Here is a 27,836-nt window from a genome sequence, read left to right as displayed (position 1 = left end):
GCTTCATGGCTAACACTCCAGGAACTTGGTTTTTAGGTAAGGCTTTCCCAGGGCTTTACTGAGTGAATTTTATTGTAATATTTGTTATATTTCTGTTATTTAGGCAGCTTTTCTTTGAGGCCAATGTTCTAGCTATTGGTACAATTTTCAGAAACTAAAAAATAGACTTCCCTATACATAGGGAAGATATATCATTAACTTCTTTCATTAAAATGCCTTTAAAAGATAAAGTTCATTGGAATTTTTTATTTTATCAGATATAAATATGTTTTATTATAGGTTCGTGCTTTAGCTCTCTTATTTCTGAATGGCTACTTTGGCTTAGTCTCTATCTTATGCTTTTCTCTTACTGTGACTTCCTGCCCTTGGTCCCTGTCCTTGATCTTGATAATAGCTAAGATGACTAGAGAAGAGTAGGGAATTTTTAATGATTAGTGCTGTTGCTGAGAAAAAAAATCTAGGTCTAGTCTGGCCCACCCAAGGGTTGTCAATAGAATTTTGGGGTTTTGTTTTAATTTTTTATGTTTGTTTTGATTTTTTGTTTTTGTTTTGTTTTGTTTTTGTTTTTGTTTTTTTTTTTTTGTAATGAGAATGCTTTTATAGTGTGCTCATAACAAATACTCATTTCATCACTAAAATCACATACTCTTGTTACCTTGTCTGAGTATGCCACTTGTCTGTGTCTGTGTGTCTGTGAATGTATGTGTATGCACTTCCCTTCTCCAACTCTGAACTGCTCCTGTGGGGGTCTGCATTCTTGAATGAGAACCATTGTAATCAGGGCTGGGGCACCAGCCTTATAGTTTAAATGTCTGCATAAAGGTCTATTCCTTGTTAAAGGTTCTTATGATAGTCAGCGGCCTTGCAAGAAAGATGTAGTTCTTGGGTCAATCCAAATATCAACCATAAGTCATGTTTTAGCTATTTACCCTTCATTAAGAGTCAAGCTGAGGGAGGCAGAGGCAGGCTGATCTCTGTGAGTTCAAGGCCAGCCTGGTCTACAAAGAAAGTCAGGACAGCAAAGGCTACTTAGAGAAACCCTGTCTCAAAAACAGAATGAAACACAGAAATTAAGAAAACAACAACAAAAGAGTTAAGCTGAATCCTTGAAATGTCAGAAGACTTCGCCTTTATCAAGTTTTACTATAACCCCAAGGTTGGCTCAGCCTAGAGTTGGAATATACAACAAAAGCCACTTAGTCTTCAGTCCTGTGTGAAGTCCTTTTCTTTTGCTCCTTTCAAAGGCACAGCCACTCTCCCATTTGTGGAAGACCAATAAATAAGTGAGTTTTGTGTTACAGTTCTATAGTTTTTACTAAAAATATCATCAGATTCAGGGATTTGATATAGTCAAGTGAAGTATTGCTTATACAATAATAACTGGTAAAAAAAATTCAGACTGTTTCTAGCGCATGGTCAACACAACATCATGATACTGTTAGATTAGCTATCTTTTCTTTTTCTCTGTTTTGCCTGAATTGAGTGATGTTTGAGGCACTGAGTAAAGATAACCTGAGACCCAGAGCAAAACCATTAAGTCCCAGATGTTCACAATTTCCAAGGAAATGTTCTGTGCCTGTGGTTATTACTCAGATGGCTCCTTAAATGCTCTCATCTTGGCACCTTTCACGTTGCTAAATTCAATTTGAGGAAAGAACCAGAGAGAGAGAAAGAGAGAGAGAGAGAGAGAGAGAGAGAGAGAGAGAGAGAGAATTCTGTGGAAAGCAATTATGCTGCACTTTGGTGACCTTCATGCTTTCTCCATCATGATGAATTTGGGGTAGTAGCTCTTGTATCAGTCAGCAGGTTGCTTTTCCTAGAATTGTGTTATATGTTATAGATAACCAGTTCTAGCTAATTAAACAATAATGGTGACAGTGTACGACATTTTCTGGAAATTAATGAGCAGCTGGGAAAAGCTGATGGCTGGAGAGTCAGCCAAAGGCTATTAGCTTCGGTCCAGCATTAATCTACACAAGCGCCCGTTTGTGACATCATTGTTGGCATTGAGCAATGAAAATGTAAGACAATTTACTGCTTTTCATTGTGTAGTCCCTAGTAACATGCTCCTTGTGCATTATCCAAAAGTCATTTTTTTTTCCTTTTTTAGCCCCAATTGTCCTTAATCTAAATAAAATGTTTTGTATATCGCAGTTCCTAAAATGGAATTTCTTGGTTTTTATATAGTGGTGAGTGTTTTTTTTTGTTTTTTTTTTTTTAAGAGTTCCAATTTGGTGAGTTGTCTTTCAATATTTTGAATGATAAAACCAGAATTTTTCTTCAGCTGTGATACAGGAATTTGAGAAGTGTGTATATTATCATGACTATCTGCTCATGGCATGAAATAGTTGCAAATGCTTTTAATAGCAGTTGTTGTTAGCAAACATGTGCACTCACCAACAAGATTCTAACAAGTTATAGTAACACTGCTTGTAGATGAAGGGAAGTCTCTGCCAAGAAAAGCTGCGATGGTGTATCTAGATAATATTTTTGATTACTGCTATTGAATGAGAGAAGAAAACCAGACTAAAATATTCACTACCTTCTTACATAATTTAATAACAATATTTCTTCATATAGGCTCTCTATCAAGAACTTTTCTTAAAGCCTAAATGGGAATTTTTAAGTTACTTTATTTTCTTTACCATTTCCCTCCTACATGAAAGAAAGTTCTTAAAGGACACTGAGACCCCAGCTAATGAATTTTGAATTCTTTGCCAAACACAAGGCCTTTGGTTATCATCTAAATTCAGCTATAAATTGCTTATTTTGTACACCACAGGCATTATTCTCCCTGTAAGAAATGGGCTGGTGGTATCTATCAGTCCTCCTAAATGCATGTTAAGTGTATGCATTTGGGGGAGTAGAATGAGTCAGCATGCCAATAACCACAGCTTTGGAGACACTGACTCACTGCCAGGGAAACGGAGTGGCCTCATTGGGGAAGGGTGTGAAAGAAAAACTCCATTCTTGGATCAGTTCCTTGTTTTTGCAAATGCAAATCAAATTTTCACCCACTTCAGTGGGTGGTTTTCAAACTAAAGTAAGTAGCTGTGGACACTATAAAGGCCCACATCCAGCTTTTCCAGGGAAAGACAGTAATGAAACATGATGTTTCTCTAACACTAGAGCCAAGTCCAAGTTCTAGTCAAACCTGAAGATGAAGAAGACTTCTTAAGGCAGCCCCGTATCAGTGGTCGAGGGTCAGGTGACAGGCACGTCTTTAGTGTCCTGTTACAACAGTCAGAAGAACCTAAGAAGCCAGTGGACTCAGGCAGAGGGTAGAGCGGGCTAAGGTGACTCATTCAGAAACCAGACAGTTGTCCTAAAAGGAGATTACAGTAGTCTGAAAACCTGTGTGTATTGAGCTGCCAATAAACTGTACAAAAAAAAAAAGAAAGAAAAAAAGAAACACAGGGGAGCCTAATAAGGAAACCCTAGCTCACAGGAATCTAGAAGGCATACAAGGCCCAAAGTTGCAAACCAGCTCCTTCTTTCCATAGTTCAGCCAGGTAGGGATTTGATCCACTGTTAATTTTTGAGTACTCAGCAGGAATCCGTTGTTTTCATTAAAAACTTTCAACATCTAGAGGATATTTACAAGGGCTTTGGGTTCTCTTTGGAAGTCAAAGCACAGAGGGGAACTTGGAAGTCAGGCACCGTTCAGGATCAGATTAAGGAGAGAAACAAATGATTATTGGTAGGTATTGGACATTACATCTGTAAATATTTATATAGTCTCTTAAATTGAAATGTGAGTTCTGTGTCCTGTTTCTTTAAATATGACATGCTTCTCAAAATGAAAACATCACACCATGGGTGCAATTTAACACTTAAATTTTCATTGCACTAGCAAAGCAAATATAGATTACCTAGTAGCTAGCTTTTTCCAGGGTTATTTTCAATTTTTAAAAAAAAAATTATTTAATTTTTTATTTAAAATGAAATTGCCAAGTTATTAGATGTGTTTCCTTGAAGCTTTGTATAAATATGTTGTTTCATTAGTCTTCCCTGGGAGTAGGTTTGATTGAAGAAGCTCACTGCTTTCATGAAGCTCTAACATGAGTTCATTTTGTTATGTGGTGACCACAGTTCTGGATGACGCCCCCCCTGGCACACAGGAATACATTATGTTACGACAAGATTCCATCCAATCCGCGGAATTAAAGAAAAAAGAGTCCCCTTTTCGTGCTAAGTGTCACGAAATCTTCTGCTGCCCGCTGAAGCAAGTGCACCACAAAGAAAACACAGAACCAGAAGGTTTGTGCACGACAGACACGTGTTTTGCTTGTTTTTTTTTCTCATTCCTCTCTTTCTCTCTCTCTTTCTCTCTCTCTTTCTTTCTCTCTCTCTGTATGTGTGTGTGTGTATTTTGGATTGTGCATTGCCATCTGGTATGCTGTGTATTGTTCGGTCCCTGTGACAGCTATAGGTGACCCTGGCTCACTGGTGACTGTGTTATGCAGTGTCGGATGGGACACTGTAGAATATAGTCATCTCAGCACAGCGTGCAGCATCCTGCTTCTTGCAGCTGAAACATTTTCAGTTGTTGTTATGGCACTATTTCATTTTGGCTGCCAAAGTTGCTTGCTCCTGTAGCCAACACCTGCCCAAATCTGTTCCCATCACTTTGCATTCCTGAAGCAGCAGTCAGCTGAGGAATGACACTTCTAAAAGAAAATAATGAGAAGATGGTTTCAACTTTTCTATCTCTTCTCCACTCCATAAAGCTTCTGCATTGCTTTGGAAGAATGCCTATGACCAACTTAGTTTGCTGAAACAGTCCCAGACTTCCCATATAATGCACGTCCACTTGCACTTTGCCTCAGTGAAATGCATGTCTCAAGGAAATCATGAGGAGTTTTTATGTTTTTTTTTTCCAGCTCAATACAGGTTTGGAGAACTCAACTTGCTGCTTCCTTAAACTCAGATTGTCACAGTGTTCATTTCAGTCCATGTCACATATCTCTCTTTGACCTAACTCTTCTGGCCAGAAAAGCTATTTATCCCCTTTCCAACATTTTTTGCATGTATCAAACAGGATGATTTTCACATTATGGTAATTTTATTGTTGTTAATGTGCATTTTAACTTCCAAATTGAACTTTGCATATTGTAATGCATGTGATAGTCTCTTTTACAGTAAGAAATTATCTTCTGGTCATTCATGATTGGTGGATCTTTCCAGTGTACAGCATTGGATGTGACAACAGTCATCTATACAATCACAGTTGGAATATACTTTTTGCATAATGTTTTAATATATTCTATAACTGATTTTGCTCCTTTATCAAGTTGCTCTTTTGAAACTTCATAAGAATTCTCATTATAGCCATACTTCTGATGTGGAAAATGATGACATCTGGTTTTGTTTAAAGTTTGGTATGTAAGGGAAATATTCACAATGAGCTCCACTTCATAGTTTTGAAAGTAAAATGTTATACCTCAAAATGTCACTTTCTCTTTCTTCCAGACAGAATTTAAGGTTCATAAGCAAGAAAAAGGAAGTATCTATCTATCTATCTATCTATCTATCTATCTATCTATCTATCTATCTATCTACGTTAAGGTCTATTTTGACAATGAATAAAACATTTGCATTTATTTTCTAGTAATACTTTTGCTAATCTGAACCATCTACTTTGGTCGAGATTCCTCATGTCAATAACTAGGCACCTGCAGGTATAAATGATGACCCTTTCCAGTAGATAAACTTCACCTCATGGTGCTTTAGCTGAGAAGAAATTAACTGATTTTATCTTTATTGAAACACAAATTTTAATTAATGATTGTTATTTTATTATATACAATGCATTTTAGTATGTTCTGCTTTCTTTTCTCTCGCACTGAATATCTGTATATACACTGATATTTCTATACTAATAAACAGACCTAATATTCTGGTTTAGGTAATAAAAATGTTGTTTAACAACATTGTTTAGGATTTTAGAAAATGTTGTAAGGTCTAGAAAGATGTTTTTTTTTAAGTTGATAAGTACAAAATATGATAGAGAATTTTTTTAGGTACGAAATTTTAGGCCTACCTAGATTGGACAGATAGTATTTTCTTCAAGGTTGCCAAATACAAATGAGCTAAACATTTTGAATATAACTTTTATATATGGCTTTCCTTATTTCATTCATACCTGCTCTTACTGTATGGAGTTTGTTATAAATAAAGAAAACATTACCTTTAAAAAACAGAATTTGCTTGTTAAGTTCACTTAAGCAATTGGCTAGAAATTCTAAATATTCCTGACATTATTTTAAATTAAATAAAGCATTGGATAAACATAAGACCCCTTTTGTTACTTATACATTGAGAGAAACTGTTCATTTTCAAGCACCATCTGTAAGGCATTGTGAACACTGTCATTTTTGTTTTCAGGTATGGATTATTAGAAAATGGACATCCACTAGACTCTCTACAAAGGAAGAATAATTTTCAACTTATCATTTCAAACCCATAAATTTAGTAGTTGTTGAATGTTACTATAATCTTCTCACCTGTAATGTCTTTAAGATATACATTGTCTTCTTTCAGATGATTGATTATCCTCCTGGAAGATACTTTGACATAGCAAAACTAACTTTTTCTTTTTTCTAATAATCACTGATCAATAGTATTAGATTCATCAGAGACTGTCTTTGGAGACATTTTGCTACTACTTACAATCATACTTTACCCTTTCAAAGACGATTCCTGTGCTATTGGTAAACATAGACCAGTGAATGCAATCACTTTATTCCTGTCTCGATTCATAGCATCCCACGTATCTAATATGGCGGCAAACCAAACGTGTTGACAACAGACCTTGGAATAACATGCTTGCTTTCATGTAGGAAATGGGAGCTTGCCGTTTCCAGGAGGTGAAGTATCTGTTGATTTGAAAGGGTTCAATGGCCAATTTGGCAACCTGGAAGATTTTTGTAAGACTGCTTTTTCAATGCTATAAGGTATAGTGTCTGCCTCTGTGTCAAAGTTTTAGCATTTTGCTTTATTTAGTAGAAAAAAAAAGCTTCCATATTTAAAATAGGTATTAGAGTTAAAGTGTGTGGCTACATGAAAACATTTTCTTATCATGTGATTTATCGTGATGTATTCTGTTTCATGGTTACTGTGTTCTAGTATCAGACTTTAATTGGCATTAAATGTGGATTCCTACAATTTCATAGCAAGAATAAAAAACAATGGTCAATATGTCCATTGTTTGGATGTTTGGATGATGTTGAAATAATGAGAAAAAATCACTAAGATTTGAAAGAAACTAAAAATTTGAATGATAGCAAAATATCTGTATATATTTTGTAATAGCTACTCTTTTCCATTTTGTAAATATTTTTATTATTATCATTTATTACAGTGTATTCTATTTGTATGCAGGCTGTGTCCCCCTCCCTCATCTCCTCCCAATCTCACCCTCCCTTTTCTCCCCCTATACCCCTCCACTAGTCCACTGATAGGGGAGGTCTTCCTCCCCTTCTATTTGACCCTACCCTATCAGGTCTCATCAGGACTGATTGCATTGTCTTCCTCTGTGGCCTGGGAAGGCTGTAACCCACCACAGGGAGGTGATCAGAGAGTCTGTCACTGAGTTCATGCCAGAGAAAGCCTCTGTTCCCCTTGTTAGGGAATCCACTTGGAAAATGAATCTATGGGCTACATCTGACCTGGGGTCCTCTCCATTCATTATCCTTGGTTGAGGTATCAGTCTCTGCAGGACCCCCGGGGCTCAGTTTTTTTCCTTGGCTCTGTTAGTCTCCTTTTGGAGCTTCTTTCCCTTCCAGGTCTTTTTTTCTCATTCTGTCCAAAGTTTGGCTATGAGTCAGTCTTAGCTTCTGCTTTGATACCATGGTCAGCAGGTTTTCAGAGACTGTCTGTGGTAGGTTCCTGTCAATGAATTGGTAAAATCAACATATATATATATAGTGATTTTCTTTTGTAAAATTTTGGTGCTTCTTTTGGCTGTCAATGTTTATGAAAGAGCAGGCTATTTCTACAGTTTATACCACTTAAAATTTTATATGAATAGCACAGTTAATATTTTCAAAGTCATCTGTCTTTCAAAGACTTTTTTGGATTATGTTCAATGCCTTCAGAACATGAAAAAAGTTCTTAGAAATATCTCACTGTTTTGTTGATGGTATTTTTTGATACACTAAAGCCAATTATATTTTGCTACAAGTAGGCTTCTATTAATGAATAGCTAATTTCAAAACAAAATTTTAAATCTGTTCCAAATACTTTTGAGTCTCTATGATGTGATTATTTCTATATAATCCACTTATGATATATGCTAGCACTTATGAGTGCACTGGAATTTGGCTGTAGAAGAACATATGAATATCTGAGAGTCTAATTTGGCCCAATACCAGCAATGTTCTTTGTTAGAAGAAAGCTGCATGGAGAGTGGAGATCATTACCAACATATTTTTCTTGTGGTTCCAGGAGCAGTTTGGCAAGAGAAAGTATAATCTTCATAGCTTTGTTTCTTTATTCACTTTCTCTTTCTATGCCATGTGTGCCAAAACAAAACTACTGATTGAGTGCAACTCTGGAAGCCAATCTATTTTCAGCATAGCTTTTATTTCCTAAATGCTACTCATTGGGCTTCTCTTAATGTTTGAAGATGGTTAAAAAAAAATGAGAGAGTCACAGCCAAGCTTGCAAATACATAGTGTTAAAGATTTAGAGAGACAAAGAAATTGTGGATTTCCAGTGTTTTGGTTTTACCAGTGAAATTTTTTATTATAACAACAACTTTGGAGGTATTAATATGATATAAAAATGGTATCAATCTCAGTGATATCAGCATCTTGTAATCAGACATTTGGATTCTGATCTGTATGTTTCTTTGTGTCCTTGTGTGAATGTGGGTCACATTCTTATCTCTTGGGTCATCTCTACACTTTTCTTTCCAACAAGTAAACTTTGGGGAATAAAACATGTCCTAGAACTTGGTGATAATATGCCAAAACTTTCACGAAGAAAGAAAAAGCAGAATTTTATGCTAAGTGCTTAAGAGGTTGTGGAATGTAACTACAATGTAACTACAACAATGATGCTATTCTGTCTCTTGCCTTGGTTTCTTTACCTCATAGCAAGTGCATGACACCATGAATATCTGTCTTGCCTAGCTATTAAGAGAAGAAAACTGTAGGTGAATAAAAAAAGTATTTACTAGTGTTGTGACTTTTTCATTTTAATACCAATGTCCTTTAGGAAAACAAGTTCAGCATTGATTTGAATTACTAAACAGTATGATAAAACTAAACTATTGTTATTAAATCTTATTAAATCCCCTTGTTGCTAAGTTACAGTTGAGTAACCACCTCTGATACTGAATACCTGAAAAAGGTCTTTTAGAAAAGATGTATCTGTGTGTCCCACTGAGGATGACAATTGAAAATAAATTTATATTCTATTAAAAACTGAGGCTGTGCGCTAAAATGATGATGGAAATATAAAGATTTTATGCTTAATTTTTTTATTGCAGAGCAAATAAAAAAACAGGGTGACTTCGGTCACCCTGTTTTTGCTTTGTGACCTCAAGAATAACTAAAGGACACCAGAAAATTTTTTATACTCATTGAAGCAAGTGGCAGCTTAATTGCTGTTTTTCAAGAATGATAAAAATACTGGTCAGTACAAAAGCCAGAAATGTGAAGGCCTTGCTGATCAGCAATAAGTAAACCATATCCTTTCCCCATGATGTATCCAGATGTGTTTCTTTTAGTTGCATCAATTATTTCCTAGAAGACAACTTGTTTTCTAAAAACCTCAGGAAGCAGTATATGGAGCCTGAAACACAATCATTCTTCTTTCCTGTTACTTCACCTTATATTAAATTAAATCATATTTTGAGCCCAACTTTTACTCTCTGGAAAACTCATGAGCTAATCAAGGAAGAATACTTAGCAGCCAATAATTCAATTTCAGCATACAATGGGCATTTGTTATTCTTTTTTTGAATGTATGCATCCGAATTACATCTCCAGGTAGGCTTGGATATTAGAAACCGGTAATCATTCTTTCTTTGAAAATATGATTCACTTTCTAAGTAACAGACCTACTACAAAGTTGAAGTTTGTGCATTTCCATGGTAGTAGCAGTGCTTTCCCTTGTTAAGGCTTTTCTTAGTTAATACTAGGTTTAGAGATTTCTGCTGGATAAATTGAACACTAATAATTCATTTCATGTACTTATGTTTAATATGACACTCTATTATGGTAAAGTTTTCTGAAATTCCACTGAGTGAATGATGGTGTATGGCAGTGATTTTGACTACAAAAAGTCAAAGACAAAGTGTCATATATAAAAATATTAAAAAATCCGATCATATTGATGTTCTCAATATTATGAAGCATGTTGCCAACAGTGTCTGTAGCTGTGTTATCTCAGTAACTCCTTTCCTTTTTTTCACAGCCAATTGGTAAGCCACTGAGGAAAATGTGTCCTTTTCTGGCGGTTGGGGCCCCGAATCTCCCATATGCATAAAAGCATCACTTGGGTGAATTTTGCTGATGTCCCTGGTTAAGGTCAACTATAATGTGTGGAAATTTTCCTTTACTGAAGAAGTTTTGCTAGAATGAGTTACTGCCTGTGATTTAATGCCTACCCTGTCTTTGGTTACTTGCAGTGCTGGGGCATGGTATTCACAGCCACAAGCATGATGACAACTAACTACCACTGATCCATAATACAAAACTTCTGTGTTTTATTTTAGATGACACACATGCTTGTTTTGTTGATAGATCAATGCTTCCAGTTATGTCTCTTAAACCACTGATCATGTCATAAATATGAATTCTACAGTGAAATGTTTTAGGAATTACATACCACTCCTAGAGAGTTAAAATGTGTATATCTACATTAAAAGTATTGAGAAATGTTGCAGATTATGAAACTGCCTTACTAATTCTACATTCAATGTCATCTTGTAGCTACTACAACTGTCTTACTCCTGACCTCTACTAACATCCTACAAAAACGTACCCTGGGAAAAGTTCTGTTGGCTCTACTAGGAACACTACTATCAGAGCAAGTCTTTGATAAAAAACACATTTGAAAAAAATGGCTGCTAATCCCTTCATCTGAGGCACCCACCTACAAGACACAACTCCAAGTGCTGTATGTGCATCAGTGCTGAGAATGAAATTGTTTCTAGCGTATGACTAGTTTGTGCTCGAAGAGAAACAACGTACTAATCCCTTAGTCAAGGAAATATTTCTGTCTTGCTATTGAAAAGACAATCAACTGAACTAAAGAAATAATGTTCAGGATCATAGTTCGCAGGCCAGGCCCAGAAGTGAGGAATGCTTCTGTGTAATGACAGTCTTAGGAAAGCAATCCTTAACTTTATCTTCACAGTGGAGTCACCTAAGGACCTTTTAAATAATACTGATGCTTGTGATTGAGCTTAGCATCAGACCAAAACCAACTAATCAGCAGTAGGAACTCTCCTGCTTTAAGTCCTTTAGAAGATGACTCCCAAAGTAACTAATGTGCTCACAGAGCTGGAATCAGTGCATTAGGAAAAAAAATATCACCTTGGCAGAAGGCTTGGTGTTTGGTGACAGGTGTCAATTCAGAAATTTTATCACGACAATTGCATTGGCCTCTTCAGGAGGTGGCCTGTGATAAGAGGTCACTTTTGGACAGGCAGTACTTATTTTGATGTTTAGAAGTTGGAGGCATGGCAGATAGCCACAGTCTTCAATGCACACATGGGTGTGTTCACCTTAGTGTATGCACACACACACACACACACGTACACATTCTTTAAAAGTTTTCTTACCTCTTTGCTCCATCATCATGTGCTTTTATGAAATGAACTAGGTTTTTCCATTGGAGTGTGGTAATCTGCCACCTTGTGACCAACATTCTTTCTTACAAGAAACTGCTGTAGCACTTGCTCTTGCCTCAAAGTGAATTGGAGCTTCTATATTGGGCAAAAGAGCTTTCTCCTGACACATGTGTAAATGAATGTACTTAAAGTAGAAGATGGAAAAGGAACAAAGGATGTTTTGAGCTGTTGTAAAAGTACGGCAGCTTCTTTACTGCTTTACTAGTGCCCTGCAACAAAAAGGTAAATGAAATTTTACTCAAGCTACTTTTGATCCCAGATGTCAGTTCCTGAAGGGTTCCAGAGGTTGTCAGCATTGAGACATTGCCTTCTTATCACATAGTCATAATCAGCTACTGTGGCTTAAAATGATCACAGCAGCAGCATGTATTTGAAAAACTGATTCTGATGTGATTGGGAGGCTTTAATTGCTTCCAGTTTTCATCCCTGTTTATAAGTCATTCTGAGTATTCTTATATGAAATGCATTCAGGTATTCATTTGTTGTACTCTACAGCATTTCTCAGTGTGCTCATGAATAAGCAGCTTGAATAATGCCTGGGGGAAATGTTGAACAAGAGACCTTACATTCTCTGTTTTATCAGTACTTACCCTTGTCTTGCCTCACAGCCAAAATCCACACTCACCTCGGCACATGAAAGTCACATGTCCACTTCTACCCAGGTGTTAGCAGATATCTGTTTATGAGACTTAGCTATTTTAAGATATATATTCTCAGAAAATTTCCAGGCTTGACATAGCCAATGTGCTTTCCATTCTCCTGTGTTCTAAGTTGGTGTTTAGTCACTATGCTGGAGTAAGCTGCTCAGGTACTGGCCACTTGGTGATCACCTTAGATCAGTGGGCATTCTCCCTCAAAAGTCATGTTTCATTCAATATCATCTGATGACCTAAATCTTGTTGTGATGAAACAGTGAGAAGTACTTAAGTCCTTCCAAACTGCTTATATCTCTGTCTATTTAGTAGTTCTTATGACTTTCACAAGGACGAGAATTATACACAATGATCCATTTCTTTCCTGAAACATGAAGAAAGAACAAGATATTACTTTGATGTGTCCTTGGCAGGATGATCTATGTTATTCTTTGGGTAGATGGTCATGTTGTAAGTGGCATTTAGTTATACAGCTGCTTAGGATTAACAGCAGCATTACCAGAAGATAAATCAATAGTAAATATTAATCACCAATTACAACATGGTCACCTATCTTTTCTCTGCCAGTCACTTCAGGTTTATTTTGCTAATCTTTGCAATCACCCAAAAGATAAGCATCATTAGTCTTGGAGGGCATGATATGGAGGCTGAAGTGTAGATATGTGAAACAACTTGTTTACATAGTTCCACAGCTAGTCAGTGTCCTAATGGGGATGTGAACTCAAGTGTACATGACTTCCACATCTAATCTTTTCCCCTGCACTGTAAAACTTCAGTTCCTCTGATACTTTCCCTCCTCTTTTCAATCTCAGGACAAGAGAACAAATATAAGGAGTATCTTATCCACTGATAGAAAGACTAAGTGTTCACAGGAAGGCTATAGAACTATCCAGAATCTCTGAACAGATTACTGACTTAATTAACTCAATGGAGGATTTGTTTTAGGTATTCTCTACATTGAATATTATTATACACAAGAAACAGGGGCTTTTGCAAACCCTCCCCTTGAGTTGTATTGCATGGCTTAATCTTTGCTCTCTGTAAAAATGCCTGCTGGCTGCAGCTAATCATGAAAACACCAGGTCTTTATTATAGGCCTTTTGATTAATCTGTGGGCCTCCTCACTATTCAATTGTTGTGTTTCTCAGAAGGAATGCACAAAAAAAAGCCCTGTATTTCCAGCTTTTGACACTCGTACTGAGAGCTCACATGTTTAATTCTTGATCTAGGAGTCTAGAGTTTTATGCAAACCATATATTAAAAAAATTGTGTGCAGTGAGAGGAGCACTATCGTTTATGTTTAATCTAGCCATCAGGACAAGGAGACTGGGGTGATGAACACATGCACATTAGAGTTATTCTATTTCTTTTGCTCTCTTTATCTCTCTCTCACAATTTTTCTTCTTCCCTAGTCTCTATCTTATATGAGTATGAGCATCATTCTCTGGATTAGGAACAAACCCTTCACTGAAAGTCTCTACAGGCAGAAGATGGCTTGAACAAACTCTGCTAGAGACTTGTCATTGTTTCTGTGATGACACAATTGATTCAAATACATGCACTCCCCCCCCCCCACATACACACACACACAAGAAAAATGTTATACTCTGTGGTCATTGGATACCATTCAGGGTGGTTTGAATCTATACATACACAAATATTCACAAGTGAGTATGTATCACTATTTAAAATAATTCATTACCTGTGTCCTTGCCAAGCTACAGAGGAAGAGGATCCAGGCAGTCCTCATGAGACCTGTTAAGCTATGGGAAGATGGCAGAGGAGGAGAACTCCCTCTTTCAGTGCACTAGGAGGAGAAGATGTGGGAAAGAGGGATGGAGGTTGGGACTGGGAGGATTTGAGGTAGAGGGCTTCAATCAAGATATACAATGAATAAACTGTGAAAAAAATAGCTCATTAAAGGAAAACACAACATAGCAGTAGAGCTCACATGGTTGTTCTACTGGAGTCTTTTCTGGGATACATCCAGCCCATCAAAGCTCAGACTAATCATAGCCCTCAATGGGATAATGTGGGTTCAAAAAAGCCATTCATACAGTGAGGACATTTGTCTAGCAGGCTGCCTCAGGCTGCAAATAAACTCTGGCTCTTTTCGTGTAACAAGAATGGAACAAAAAATATTTCAAAAAAGGAGGATTATAGAAACTGGCAGCCAAAATCTTTGCTTTCTTGTTCCTTCTTCAGAAATTATTTCCCCCATACTCACTTGATTTTTCTCTAAGAAGGTAATATTTTGGATCCATGTTAGAAGATGCGTGCATTGATTCAGTAAATCTCTAATTGGCATGCATGGTTAGCTGTTCACTTAGTGGGTAATTGGTTAAATATAGTCAGAATATTTGCTGAAGAAGGAGAAAAGTCCCTAATGAATGCGAATAGTTTGAGAACCCTTTTCTGTACCATAGCTTGTCTTTGGAAACAGCTATGGGAATGTTAGGCAGCCTCCTCCTCTATAAGGACTATATAAACATGCAGCCTTTATTTTCTCCCTGTCAGTATAGCTGTACTGAAGAGATACAACAAGCATACATAATGTCTGGCAAAAATAAGCACTCAATAAATATTCATCATTACAAACAACTTATTCATCTAACAAATTTGGATATTTTGAGTTCAATGGGACATTTGCCCTAATTCCAGGCAGCAAGTGACTGAGTGTTTCTAATCACCATTAACAGAATGGATGTATTTGCCAATAGATATTTATTGAGTGTTTTGCAAAGTGAGGCATTATACTGTGTACTAGATACAGTATGACAAGAGAAATACTAAATCTGCCCTAAAGGAATTTAAGTCTGACAAAAAGGCACAACTTGGAGTTAGTCTGTTAGCTAAATTGTGTTGCATTTTAAATCAGTCTAAAACATGGCAGCTAAAACAATACCATATATTTATATTGTTACTCAGTAGGAAAACCAGGGTAACAAAACTGTTCTGAGTGTGGTCCATGTTTATCTCATTCGTACCCCACATATCCATTCTTTAGCATTCATTCATTCATTGATTCATGTCTTAATTCGTGTGTTTATGGAATACTTACTGAGCTGCTTTTTTGTGAGTCAGATATCATATGATATAATTCTCAAATTTCTCAGGAATGAGTTGAAGGGTGGTGATTCATATATAAGGACTCATCAGCCTGTGCTTAATATTCAAACCTAAAGAGCAAGTAGCTCTTTGATATGCTGATTTTGATTCACTCAGGTAAATACCAAGAAGTAGATTGATGAATCATATATAATGCTGTTAGTTTATTTTGAGGAGCCTCTAAACAGTTTTCCAGAATGGTTGCACTAATTTACATTCTTTTTCACTTATTTAAATATTGAGGATGGTTTTTACTACAGTTAAAAGTAAAAAAGCCCAGGGTAAGCAAACTCTAAATATTGGTAACTACAAAGAGAAAGAAGATGAAGAAGAGAAATAATCATGCCATTTGAGTTAAGCTGGTATGGAGGTCAGCCACATGGCAGGAAGGTGGCAGGAAGGAAAAGAGAAAAAAACCTCAAAGCACTAAACAGAGCAAACTTATGCTTTCGCTAACCACAAAAAGGAAAAACAAAAGGAAATGAAAAAAAAAAGTCTTTCTGAGGCATGGACAGACATAACAGAACCTCAAAATGACTCTGTAATGCAGCACAGAACTATGGAATTCTGAGAAGGAATTCCATAAAATTCTCACTAAAAGGATAAATATTCACTCCAGTCCTGATGAGATCTGATAGGCTAGGGTTATACAGAAGAGGAGGAGGACCTCCCCTATCAGTGGACTAGGGCAGGCTCACAGGAAGAGAAGAGGGAGGGAGGGTGGGACTGGAAGGAGACAAGGGAGGGGGCTACAGCTGGGATAAAAAGCAAATAAATTGTAATAAATAAAAACATAAAAAAATAAAAAAGATAAATATAACTCCCATCTCTTTAACATGACATTATGTGAATCTGTCTTCCTGAAAGATGATTCCTTAGCCATGTGTTTGCTCTTAAGTATTGCATAGTTAACTCTTAAGTATTGCATAGTTTGAAATGTTTGGCACACCACAGCCCGAGAGTTCATTATCTTGACCCAAAGGAAATAGCTTTCCCTTGGTGTGTCTTTAAAACTACTGTATCCCTTCCTCTGAAGAGGTAACTCTCAATTTATTTAAGAGATGGGCTAAAATTGGTGAAGTGATATACTTCAACTTTTCCCTGAATATAAATTCATCTAACTACAGTCATTCATCAGAAGGGATTATCATCTGAAGTGGAGATTCTGTCCCACCCTCACAAATAGCCTTCAGGCTAGAGTATTTAGGAGAAGATAAAGAACTGGAACTCTCTTCTGGCATTTCTTGCCAGAGAGCCAAAAAACATTTCTGAACTGTTGTTTTTGAATTGTTGCTTTAAGGGATCCCTACTCTAAGTCTGCTTCACCTCATGACAAGGCTTCTTTTTCTCTACATCTTTTTTTTTTAATTCTTCATAAAGACTTTTTTCCTTTAATTTTTTTTTATTTATTACACTTTATTCACTTTGCATCCCAGTGTACCTTCCTCCTTCATCTCCTCCCAATCACACTTTCTCTCCCTCTTCTCCTCCCATGCCCTCTCCCCAAGTCCACTGATAGGGACTTCCATCTGGCCCTAGCCTATCAGGTGTCATTAGGACTGGCTGTATTGTCTTCCTCTGTGGCTTGGTATGGCTGCCCCACCCCTCAGGGTGTGATGCTTTATCAGTACTTTCTACTTTTGATTGTTAAAAATAGTTATTATAACAGGTGTGAGATTATAGCTTATTAAATATCATTTAATTAATATCTCCATAACAATTGTGATGCTGAGAATTTTTTATTAATCCATTAGCCATTTACAGGCTTTCTTTTGAGAAAGGCCTGCCTATTTAGATCCTATCCCTATTTCTTAATAATATTATTTGTTTTCTCCATGTAGAGTTCTTTGAGTTCCTTATATATTTTGAATAGGTATCCTTCGTCAGATACATAGCTTCCAAAATTTTCTCTTGTTCTATAGGCTGTATCTGTAGCCTGTTACTTATTTCATTTGTTGGGCAGAGGCATTTATTTTTAATTTAACCACTTTTGTATATTTTTGCCTATTCTTCTTCATATTTTTCCAAAATATTTGAAGCTGGTATGATAATGTGATTTCTATACTGCAGCACTGTTTATAACATCCAAGCTATTTTATCTAACTAATGGTTGTCACCAAATTGCATGGTAATAAAAATGTTTTGTATATATATGTATATATATGTAACATATGCACATATGCAAAGGAATACTATTCAGTTGTACAAAAAAGGAATTCAGACATTTACAACAGCTTACATGGAATTAGTCCACATGATACTGAATGAAATGAGCTAAACACAGAAACACAAGTGCAACATATTTCTTGTCTGCATGTGGAGTAAAAACAATTGAATTCATGGAATTGGAGTACACAATGGTAGTTTATAGGCACTGACATTGGGGAGATGGAGAAAGAATAACCACAGAGTATAAACTCTCATCTATTCTCTAAGAGAAGCTAGTTTGATTCCTCTTTTTCTTTCCTTTCTTCCTTCTTTTTAATTTTTTTTCTTTTTCTCCCAAGATCTCTTTTACAAATCAATGAATGGAGGTAATCAATAAGCACTGTGAAGTTCACTGTTCTTGGGAGAGTAGATCTTGAGTATACTTAGCATTGAAGATGTCCAGTGTTTGAACTGAAGGACATATCTGTTGGCTTTGTCTTCCATGCTGTATTAAAAGTTTTGTATCATTTCATACCTCATAAGCATATACAATTTTAAATTATAAGTATATAATAATATAAACTGAAAATAAAACAAAATGAATATAAGAGCATGTGGAGGCACCAAAAGAGATGGAGATGATAGAGAAGGCCTCAGGAAAGAAATGAGTAAACTAGGAGAATGAAGTGCTCATGAACTGGAAACTTGGGCTCTAGCAGGGGAGTGTAAAGGAGCGTTAGGTAAGGAAGTGCTAGTTAATGTAAACTTCTGAATTTGTTCTAACATCTAAGGAGTCTAACTTAATTCTCTTCAGTGTGTAAGTAAATTCTCTCTCTACAGCTTACACCCTGGTGAATAATTACATGAGTCATCAAAGTGGGTTAAGTTAATACTAACAATCACAAACAGACATAATGTAGCTCATGGTGATTCCCTGCAAAGAATGATTTATTCCATTTATTCTTTGTCAATTTAAATATAGTGATGATGCCCAATATTTTAATAGCCTAAAGTATTATATCACTCCATTTTTAATTTTTATTTCTCTATTTTCTTTTTTTTTTTTTTTTTTGTGCATGAGTCTTTTGGTTATTTGTATGTATATGTACCACATGCATGCTGGATGCCCTAGGAGACCAGAAGAGGACACAGGATCCCTTGGGACTAGAGTTACAAATAGTAGTGAGTTGTCTTGTGGGTGCTGGGATTTGAACCCATGTCCTCTGGAAAAGTAGCCAGTGTTCTTAATTACTGAGCCAGCCCTTCAGTCCCAGGGATTAAATTTTGAACCTGACATACCATCAAACTGTATTAATATGCTACAATCAAGAACAGAATTATCTGACTTTAAAGTTTTCAGCCAAGTCGACAAAAGAATGCACTCTTAGTCCTCCACAAAAACTGATTACTTATATAGCCGTGGAGGTATCTTGCTGAAGCAAAGTGTTAAAAAAAAAAAGTTTGACAGTAAAGAAATGTTGACAGTAAACAATATGTTAGGAGATGAGTGTTCATCTCAGATTTGAGAGTGTAGATCCCAAGAAAATGTTGACTCACCATGCAAAATTGGACATAAGTTTTCTAAAAAGACTTTTTTTTTTTTTTTTTTACCAAAATCAAATAACTCTTCCTAAGCCAGCCCTATGAGGGGGAAATTGCTTGTATTATCTAGATGAGAAACTTAAGAAACTCAGTTAATTCTCTTTTCATTGTTCAAGGTTGAATATTTCCTTTTTACTGAAACCTTAGAGTTGAACCATTCATTATTATTACTGAAACTATGTTCAGCTACAGTGAATTACTACTATAATTGCAGGTTATAGTGTTCCTGGGTACTTTTTGGTGAGTGCCCTTTTTCTTAAGACCTGAAAATGTCATGGTAGTAAATAGCGTATCTACTCACCTATTCCGAATAGCATTCAGTATTTTTTTTCCTTTAACACATCTAGTATTACCTTTTTTTTTTTCCTGTAAATTTATAACAAGTAAATCTGTTCTTAGGCAGTATCTTGTACTCTAAATGTAGATTAGGTTTTAGTAGTAGGCCACAGAATCTCTACTAGTAAACACATAAATTCTTTCTACATGTGAAACTCCCTGATATCCTGTTTTTTCCCCCTCTTAGCCTTGAACAAGGCTTGAATAAGAAAGAGAAAGGTCTCAGTTGGTAAAAGAGAGAAGGGTAGATTTTAACCATGGGATTAACCTTACCTTCTTTCTTGCTGGGAGGAGGTCCACTGAGTAGACAGTAAATTTAAGCTAACAATACATCAAGAATCATTAAGATCTTGGTATTTTTTTCATCTTTGTACAACAGTACCTAAATTTTTCATATATGTTTGGACATATCAGGTATTATATTTTAAAAATTAAAAACAGTTAACAGTGGATTAAAAATGGTACTATTTCAATATGACATGTATAAGTAAGATACAAAGCCCATTGGGGATGTTTGCTAATATTCCTTTCTTGTAAAAGTAGCTGGTAGATTTCTCTTTTCTTCAATCATTCATGCCAGACTTGTGATGGATGTGAATAGGGTATATAACCTTAGTGCCATTGACATTGGGAGCCAGATTCATTGACTGTCTTGTCAATCACAGAAACTTGAGAAGTGTCTCTTGACTCTACCTTATAGGTACAGGTGGCATCTCCTCTTTATCAGAACAAATGCATATATACATATGCATATATACATACATATATAGAGAGAGATAGATAGATAGATAGATAGATAGATAGATAGATAGATAGATAGGCTACAAGATAAGTCTATAAACCGAGTAGATATGTTTAGAAGATTATTTAGAGCTAATAACAATATCTCTATTTAGTCATAACCAAAACTTCTCTATGTGGCCACAAGATAATAGTTTTGACTTAATGCAAATTCTGCATCTTTCCTTCCAATCCTTCCATGACTCCTCCAAAAGACTGTCCTGTTGTGCTAAAGTGATGTTCTCAAGGAAGAAAAATGAGACAAGTGTCTAAATTAGTCATTCCACACTCATTTGACAAGTATCAAATTGGTCTTTCTACACACATCTACTAAAAAAAAAAAAAAGAAAAAAGAAAGAAACTACAGAACTACAGCAGTGGAAAAAAGTCTCCCTCTAAGAGCTTAGAGTAGAAGCTTTCACATATGAAACTGGTTTGAACTCCATTTACAGCATGGCCTAGACTCGAATATAACCTCATATAGGAAAATATTGTTTTAGTCCTTGTGAAAATTTTCTATTTAGGCCATTATTTCTTGTTCAGAGTTGATTAAAAGAAGAGGCAACTAGTCTTCTGTGTTTTTTGCAAGTTTTTATAAGTCAATACTCTATAGTTTAGAATGTTCAATCTAACCATTCAGACCCAACAAACAGGCCTTATCTAAAATTGTGCACACACTAGACTTAGTGTTTCATTCAGTAAGTTCAGTGCCTGACACAATCAATAAAAAAAAAAAAAGAAAATAAAGAGCCATATTCTCTTCTTGCATCTTTTGGTTCATTTATACTGCCAGTAAACATGTACATCAAGAAAAAAAGGAATTTTGTGAGACTTTGCATAATATATTGAGGGTTATACAGGAATTAAACACATCAACGTTCAGAGAAAATTAATACTCCAAGGGATTATCAAAGAATAAAATTAAATTTAGCTCTAAGATAATTTAATATGTTTTGCTTAATTTTTCTTTTCAAAAGCAATTGTGATTTATCTGTTCCTTCTTTTTAGCTTTGATTTTATTTCTTGAAATGAAATGTTCCCAGTGATTTCATGATGGATAAGATATGTTTTCCTCAGGTCTCTGTATCCTTATCTGAAAGGTGAGAGCAAACAAACTGAATGAGTACTAAAATAATTTCTTATTATTTTGTGCAATTTGAACAGTATAATGGAAAATCAAGGTTTCGCTCTGTGTCCTAACAATGTCATGGTCAGCCAGGATGGAAATAATTAGAATAATAGAACCATTGAAACCTGACTTCATAAAAGATTTAATTTTTTGTGCCTTTAATAAAACAGGAGTTTTTTTGGGGTTTTTTTGGGGGGGTATGGAGTGGCTGTTACTGTTTTTTCTCAAAACTCATTGTCTTAGTTAAGGTTCTATTACTGGGAAAAAGCACCATCACAAAAAGCAATGTGTGGAAGAAAGGATTTATTTAATCTCACAGGCCACACTTTATTGCCGAGGAAAGTCAGAAAAACTCATCAGGAACCTGAAGGCAAGAGCCAAAGCAGAGGCCATGGAGGAACACTGCTTACTGACTTGCTTTCCTGGCTTATGAACCCTGATGCCTCACATAATCTAGGTCCAAGTGTCCAGAAAGAATACCACCCATAGTGACCTGGGCCCTCCTACATCAATCATTAATCAAGACTATATCCCACAGACTTGCCTACAGGCCAATTGTATGGAGGCATTTCTCAGCTAAGATTCCTTTTCCCAGCTAAGTTTAGGTCTGTGTCAATTTGAAAGACACCAATCAGAACTCTAGTGATTTTAATTCTTGAATATCTTTGATAAAACTGACCCCCAGGTATGATAAAGAAAAATAACCACAATAACACTTTCTGAGCACTTTACTCTTTAATGTGGTCAAATTAAACAAGAAAAAAATTCAATAGAAAATGCAAAAAATAAGAAGAAAAACCATATTGCCTTTCCTAACCCGTACTCTGCTTTCTCCAGAAGGAGATTCTTAGGACTCTACTTGAGAAGAATAGTAAGTAAGCCTGCTTTATCTTTTTTTGACCCATTAAGTCGTTTTTATTTGCTTATTTATTTATTACAATTTATTCACTGTGTAGCCCCCTCCCTCATCTCTTTCCTGTCACACCCACCCTCCCTCTTCTCCCCTTATGCCCTTTCCCTAGTTCCCTGATAAGGGAAGACATCCTGCCCTTCTATCTGACTCTATCTTATCAGGTCTCATCAAGGCTGGTTGCATCATCTTCCTCTGTGGCCTGGCAAGGCTGCACCCTCCAGGGGTAGATGATCAAAGAGCCAGCCACTGAGTTCATGTCAGAGGCAACCCAATTAGGGAACCCACTTAGGAACTGAGGAGCCAATGGGTTTCTTTTGAACAGGGGGGTCTATGTTCAAAGAAACAGGGGAATATGCATCTCTGCAGACACCCCTGGGCCAAAGTATTTTGGATCTGTGGAGTTCTGGTCTCCTCCAGGTCATTCTATCTCCCTCTTCTTCCATAAGAATACCGGCACTCTGCCCAAAGTTTGGCTATAAGTCTCCATATCTCCTTCAATACCCTAATAGGTAGAATCTTTCAGAGGGCCTCTGTGGAAGGCTTCTGTCCTGTTCTTTGTCTTCTACTTGCGATGTTTATCCTGTTTGCCCTTCTGAATGAGGTTTAAGCATCTTCCCTAGGGTCCTCCTTGTTGTTTAGCTTCTTCAGGACTATAGATTTTAGTATGTTTATCCTATGATATATGACTAATATCCATTTATAAGTGAGGATATACCATATGTGTCTTTCTCCTTCTGGGTTACCTCACTCAGGATGATCTTTTCTAGTTCCCACCATTTGCAGGCAAATGTCAAGATTTCCTTGTTTTTAATAGATAAGTAACATTTCATTGTGTAAATGTACCACAGCATCTGTATCCATTCCTCCATTGAGGGACATCCAGGTTGTTTCCTGATTCTGGCTATTACGAATAAAGCTGCTATGAACATAGTTGAACAAATGTCCTTATTGAATGGTGGAACATCTTTTGGATATATGCCTAGGAGTGGTATGGTTGGATCTTGAGGTAGTACTGTTCCTAATTTTCAGACAAAGCATCAGATTGATTTCCAAAGTGGTTGTACAAATTTATATTCCCTCCAGCAATGGAGGAGGGTTCCCCTTTCTCCACATTCTTACCAACATGTGTTGTCATTTGAGTTTTTGATCTTAGCCATTCTGATGGGTGTAAGGTAAAATCTCAGGGTTGTTTTGATTTGTATTTCCCTGATGACTAAGGGCATTGTGCATTTCTTTAAGTGTTTCTCTGCCATTTGATATATCTCTATGGAGGATTCTCTGTTTAGCACTGTACCCCATTTTTAATTAGATTAACTTGATTTGTTGGTGTTTAACTTCTTCAGTTCTTTATATATTCTGGCTATTAGACCTCTGTAAGATGTAGGGTTGGTGAAGATCCTTTCCCAGTCTGTAGGCTGTCCTTTTGTTCTGATGACACTGTCCTTTGCTTTGCAGAACCTTTTTAATTTCATGTTTCACCATTTATTAATTGTTGATTTTAGAGCCTGTGCTGTTGGTGTTCTGTTGAGGAAGTTGTCTCTTGTGCCAATGAGTTCAAGGCTCTTCCCCACATTTTTTTTCTAACAGATTTAGTGTGTCTGTTTTTTTGTTGCGGTCATTGATCTACATGGACTTTACCTTTGTGCAGGGTGATAAATCCTGGTTTATTTTAATTTTTCTTCGTGTAGATATCCAATTAGACCAGCACCATTTGTTGAAGATGCTGTCTTTTTCCATTGTATTGTTTTGGGTTCTTTGTCAAAAATTAAGTTTCCATGGGTGTGTGGGTTTATTTATGGGTCTTCTACTCAATTCCATTGATCCTCCAGTCTGTTTCTATGCCAGTATCATGTTGTATTTATTACTGTTTCGTTACAGTACAGCTTGAGATCTAGTTTTAGGCCATGGTGGTCTGATATGATACAAGGGACTTTTTCAATCTTCTTGTATCTGTTAAGGCTTGCTTTGTGTCCAACTATATATCAATTTTGGAGAAGGTTCCATGAGGTGGTGAGAAGAAGTTATACTCTTTTGTGTTTGAGTGAAAGGTTCTGTAGACATCTAATAAGTCCATTTGATTTAAGACCACTGTAAGTGTCATTATTTCTCCATTTAACTTCTGGCTCAATGATGTGTCTCTTGGAAAGAGTGGGATGTTGAAGTCTCCCACTTTTAAGGTGTTGGGATCAATGTGTGATTTAAGCTTTAACAATGTAACTTTGTCAACTTCAGGAGCCCTTGTGTTTGGTGCATAAATATTCAGGATTGTGATGTCCTCCTGGTGGATTTTTTCTTTGATGAAGTATCCTTCTCCATCTCTTTTCATTAATTTTGGTTGAAAGTTTATTTTATTAGATATTAGGTTGGCTACTCCAACTTGCTTCTTCTGTCTGTTTTCTTGGAGGTAGTGTCTTTCTTGGTTGCAGAGGTATGTTTCTTGAATGCAGAATGTTGGATTCTTTTTCAGTAACCAATCTGTTAGTCTGTGTCTTTTTATTGGAGACTTGAAACCATTCCAATCTGTTAGTCTGTGTCTTTTTATTGGAGACTTGAAACCATTAATGTTAATAGGCATTAGTGACCAATGATTGTTAGTTCCGTCTATTGTGGAGTTGGTGGTGATTGTGTTTGTGTTTGTTTTCTTTTGCTTTTTTGATGTGATGGTATCTTTATACTGCATATGTTTGATTGTAGTTGATTTCATTGGGTTGAAAATTTTCTACTAGTATCTTCTGTAGGGCTGGATTACTGCCTATGTATTGTTTAAATTCAGTTATGTCATGGAATAGTTTGTTTTCTCCATGTATGTTGATTGAAAGTTTTGCTGGATATAGTAGTTTGGTTTGGCATTTATGAACTCTAAGCTTCTGCATGATATCCATCCAGGACCTTCTGGCTTTCCTAGTCTCTGTTAAGCAGTCTCCTGTGATTCTGATAGGTCTGCCTTTATATGTCACTTAGCCTTTTTCCCTTACCATTTCAGTGTCCCACAGGCCTCTCTTAGATGGTGGGGAATGGAGCCTGGGTCTCAAGCCTAGCTCAGCTACTCTGTGTCCCCTGTCTATGCTATGCTGGCTGATTCTGACCTGGATGAACCAGGCTGCAGGGGAGTAAGCAGATCTGAGCTGGGCCCCCCTCACAGTACCAGAATGTATTCCCTCCACTGGGGAGTGAATGTTAGTGCCACTAGGGGCTGCAACCAGGAAGGTGTCCACAGGATGGTGAGAGTGGGCTCCCAGATTTGAAGTCTCACCCATACTACAGGAAGGTATTTACTCCACAGGCAGTGACAGTGAGCACCCAAGGTCAGAGCTGCTCAGCTCTGGTTTCAGGAAAATATCAACAAGAAATTGGGCTTGGGCAGTGGGTGGTCTAAGGCTGCAGAGTCAGAAGTGCTCGTGCCCAGCAGCTCCCTGTCCTGGATAGTATCCACAGATGGTGTGTTTGGGCAGGTGGGTGGCCTAAAACATTAGGCTAGGAGCCTGATGTGCATGCTTCTGGTCCCAGGAAAGTATCTACTGATGGTGGGTTCCAATGGGTGGCTTAGAGCCGAGGGAGCTGCTGTTGCCTGTCCTGGTGGGTTCAGGTTGGTGGTCTAAGGCTCTCTCTTTTTATAAATGTACTTCCGTCCTTAATACCAGGGACACCCTTCTATTGTCTTGCAATCTTGAATACCCTCTTTTGTGGTCTTTTTCAGACAGTTTAAAGAAAGTTTCCCATACCACAGTCAAAAAGCTAGAGGTTCAGAGACATAAAATATGATTTCATGCCATACCAACACTATAGTAATTTACACCTCACACATTTCTTCCTGATTGAGAATGGTAGACACCACATTTTATGTCATTCTTCATTGGTCTTCCCCCATCTTTTTTTCTTTTCTGGAATATTTTCTTTCAAACCTACATGTAGCCCTTTCTTTTTTCTTCCAGATTCTAATGCAGAGCAGAATAGCAGTGATAGAAGTTTCTCAATTAAGACCACATGGTACCACTTCAGAAAGCAGACAGGGGCCATAGCAAATACACAGAACTCTCTGTGACTACAATAATACTTTCTTTTTTTAGAATTGGAAAACACTGAGTTTTTACACTGGTGTTAAGGGTATGTTTGACTTACTACTATCTGACATTCACAGACTATGTCACACAATAATATCCATCCCTTGAGTTCTGTTATTCCTTAATGGAAATTTAAAAAGCGGAGTGAACAATAGATTCGTTACTCTTCCAAGGCAATCAGCCTTCACTTGGGATTTTTATGCAGGTTACAACTTTAGATTTTTAAAAAAAAAAAAAAAAAAACCCTTTGGTGGCTGATTGCAGTTTCTATATTCTTTTATTATGAGCTGTAAAAATACACTCAAACATATCATTTACTGCTGTGGTCTTCTGCTATTCATGAAGATGCTTTAGAATTAATCTTCAAGAATTGGTAGTCTGTTACTAGTTGGTATGAGAGAGGGGCTCCCCATATCTGAGGACTAGGGGAGTGAGATAAGGGGGTGAATGAGAGGGCTATGATTGGGGTGTAAAGCAATATATATATATATATATATATATATATCTCACATATATTATATATATATATACATTTAAAGGTGCTCAAAACATCTCCAAATTGGAAGCTCTTGGTGAACATGTTAGTTTAGAAAAACTGCATTTTAAAATAATCAAAGTGAATGAAGTGTAATTAATAAGTAAAATTAAATTTAAAAAATAAAATAAAATAAAATAAAGAAATTTACTGTATAGATATAGTAAAACCCACAGTGTAATAATATGAATCAAGTTGGCACATTGCCTCTTTCTTTCTAGTAGTAGAAGTTTATGAAGCATACTTAATGTTAATTAATTGTACCACGAATAACCATAAAACTGAAATGATGCAAAAAAAGTCAAAAAATATAAATGAAATAAATATAAAACTATATTCAAAGCACTCTTGTTACATAAATACTAGCAACCACCCACACAAAAAAGAATTAATCTTCAGCAGTGTGTTCATGAGCTAGTGGAATAGAAAGAATGCAGAACTGGTTGCAATAAAGAATCACTTCTACTTCCCTAACTTTGTGATTAGGAGCAAAAAAGGTAGAGACTGTCACGAGATCCAAATCATGTGGTTATTTTGAATATTGATGGAAAGCACAAAAAAAGATAAAGGAGAATTTTTATTGTTAAGGACTATAATGATTTAGGTCTGTGTCTTTTAAAAAATTGACAACTTCATACATGTAGTGATTTTTGGCGTTTTCATTTTCCTGCTACCCTCTCTTACCCCTCCCCACTGAATTCCTGT

The 27,836-nt window shown here is 36.5% G+C and overlaps 1 protein-coding gene across 3 annotated transcripts in view; it reads left to right on the top strand.

The window, feature by feature from the left end:
* Positions 1-27,836, top strand: part of Fgf13 (fibroblast growth factor 13) — a 609,985-nt gene that overhangs the window by 374,555 nt on the left and 207,594 nt on the right. For 2 of the 3 annotated variants that reach the window (XM_060374458.1, XM_060374459.1), the window contains one exon: positions 4,093-4,260. The exons of the other annotated variant lie outside the window; for it this stretch is intronic. In XM_060374458.1, coding sequence (XP_060230441.1) covers positions 4,093-4,260 — 168 coding nt within the window. The remainder of the gene's footprint in view (positions 1-4,092; positions 4,261-27,836) is intronic. 3 annotated transcript variants of the gene reach the window in all.

Source organism: Meriones unguiculatus, chromosome X (genome assembly GCF_030254825.1).
Source record: "Meriones unguiculatus strain TT.TT164.6M chromosome X, Bangor_MerUng_6.1, whole genome shotgun sequence".
In the NCBI taxonomy this organism is placed as follows: domain Eukaryota; kingdom Metazoa; phylum Chordata; class Mammalia; order Rodentia; family Muridae; genus Meriones; species Meriones unguiculatus.
Note: the sequence above shows the minus strand (reverse complement) of the source record. Positions and strands in the feature narration are given on the sequence as shown.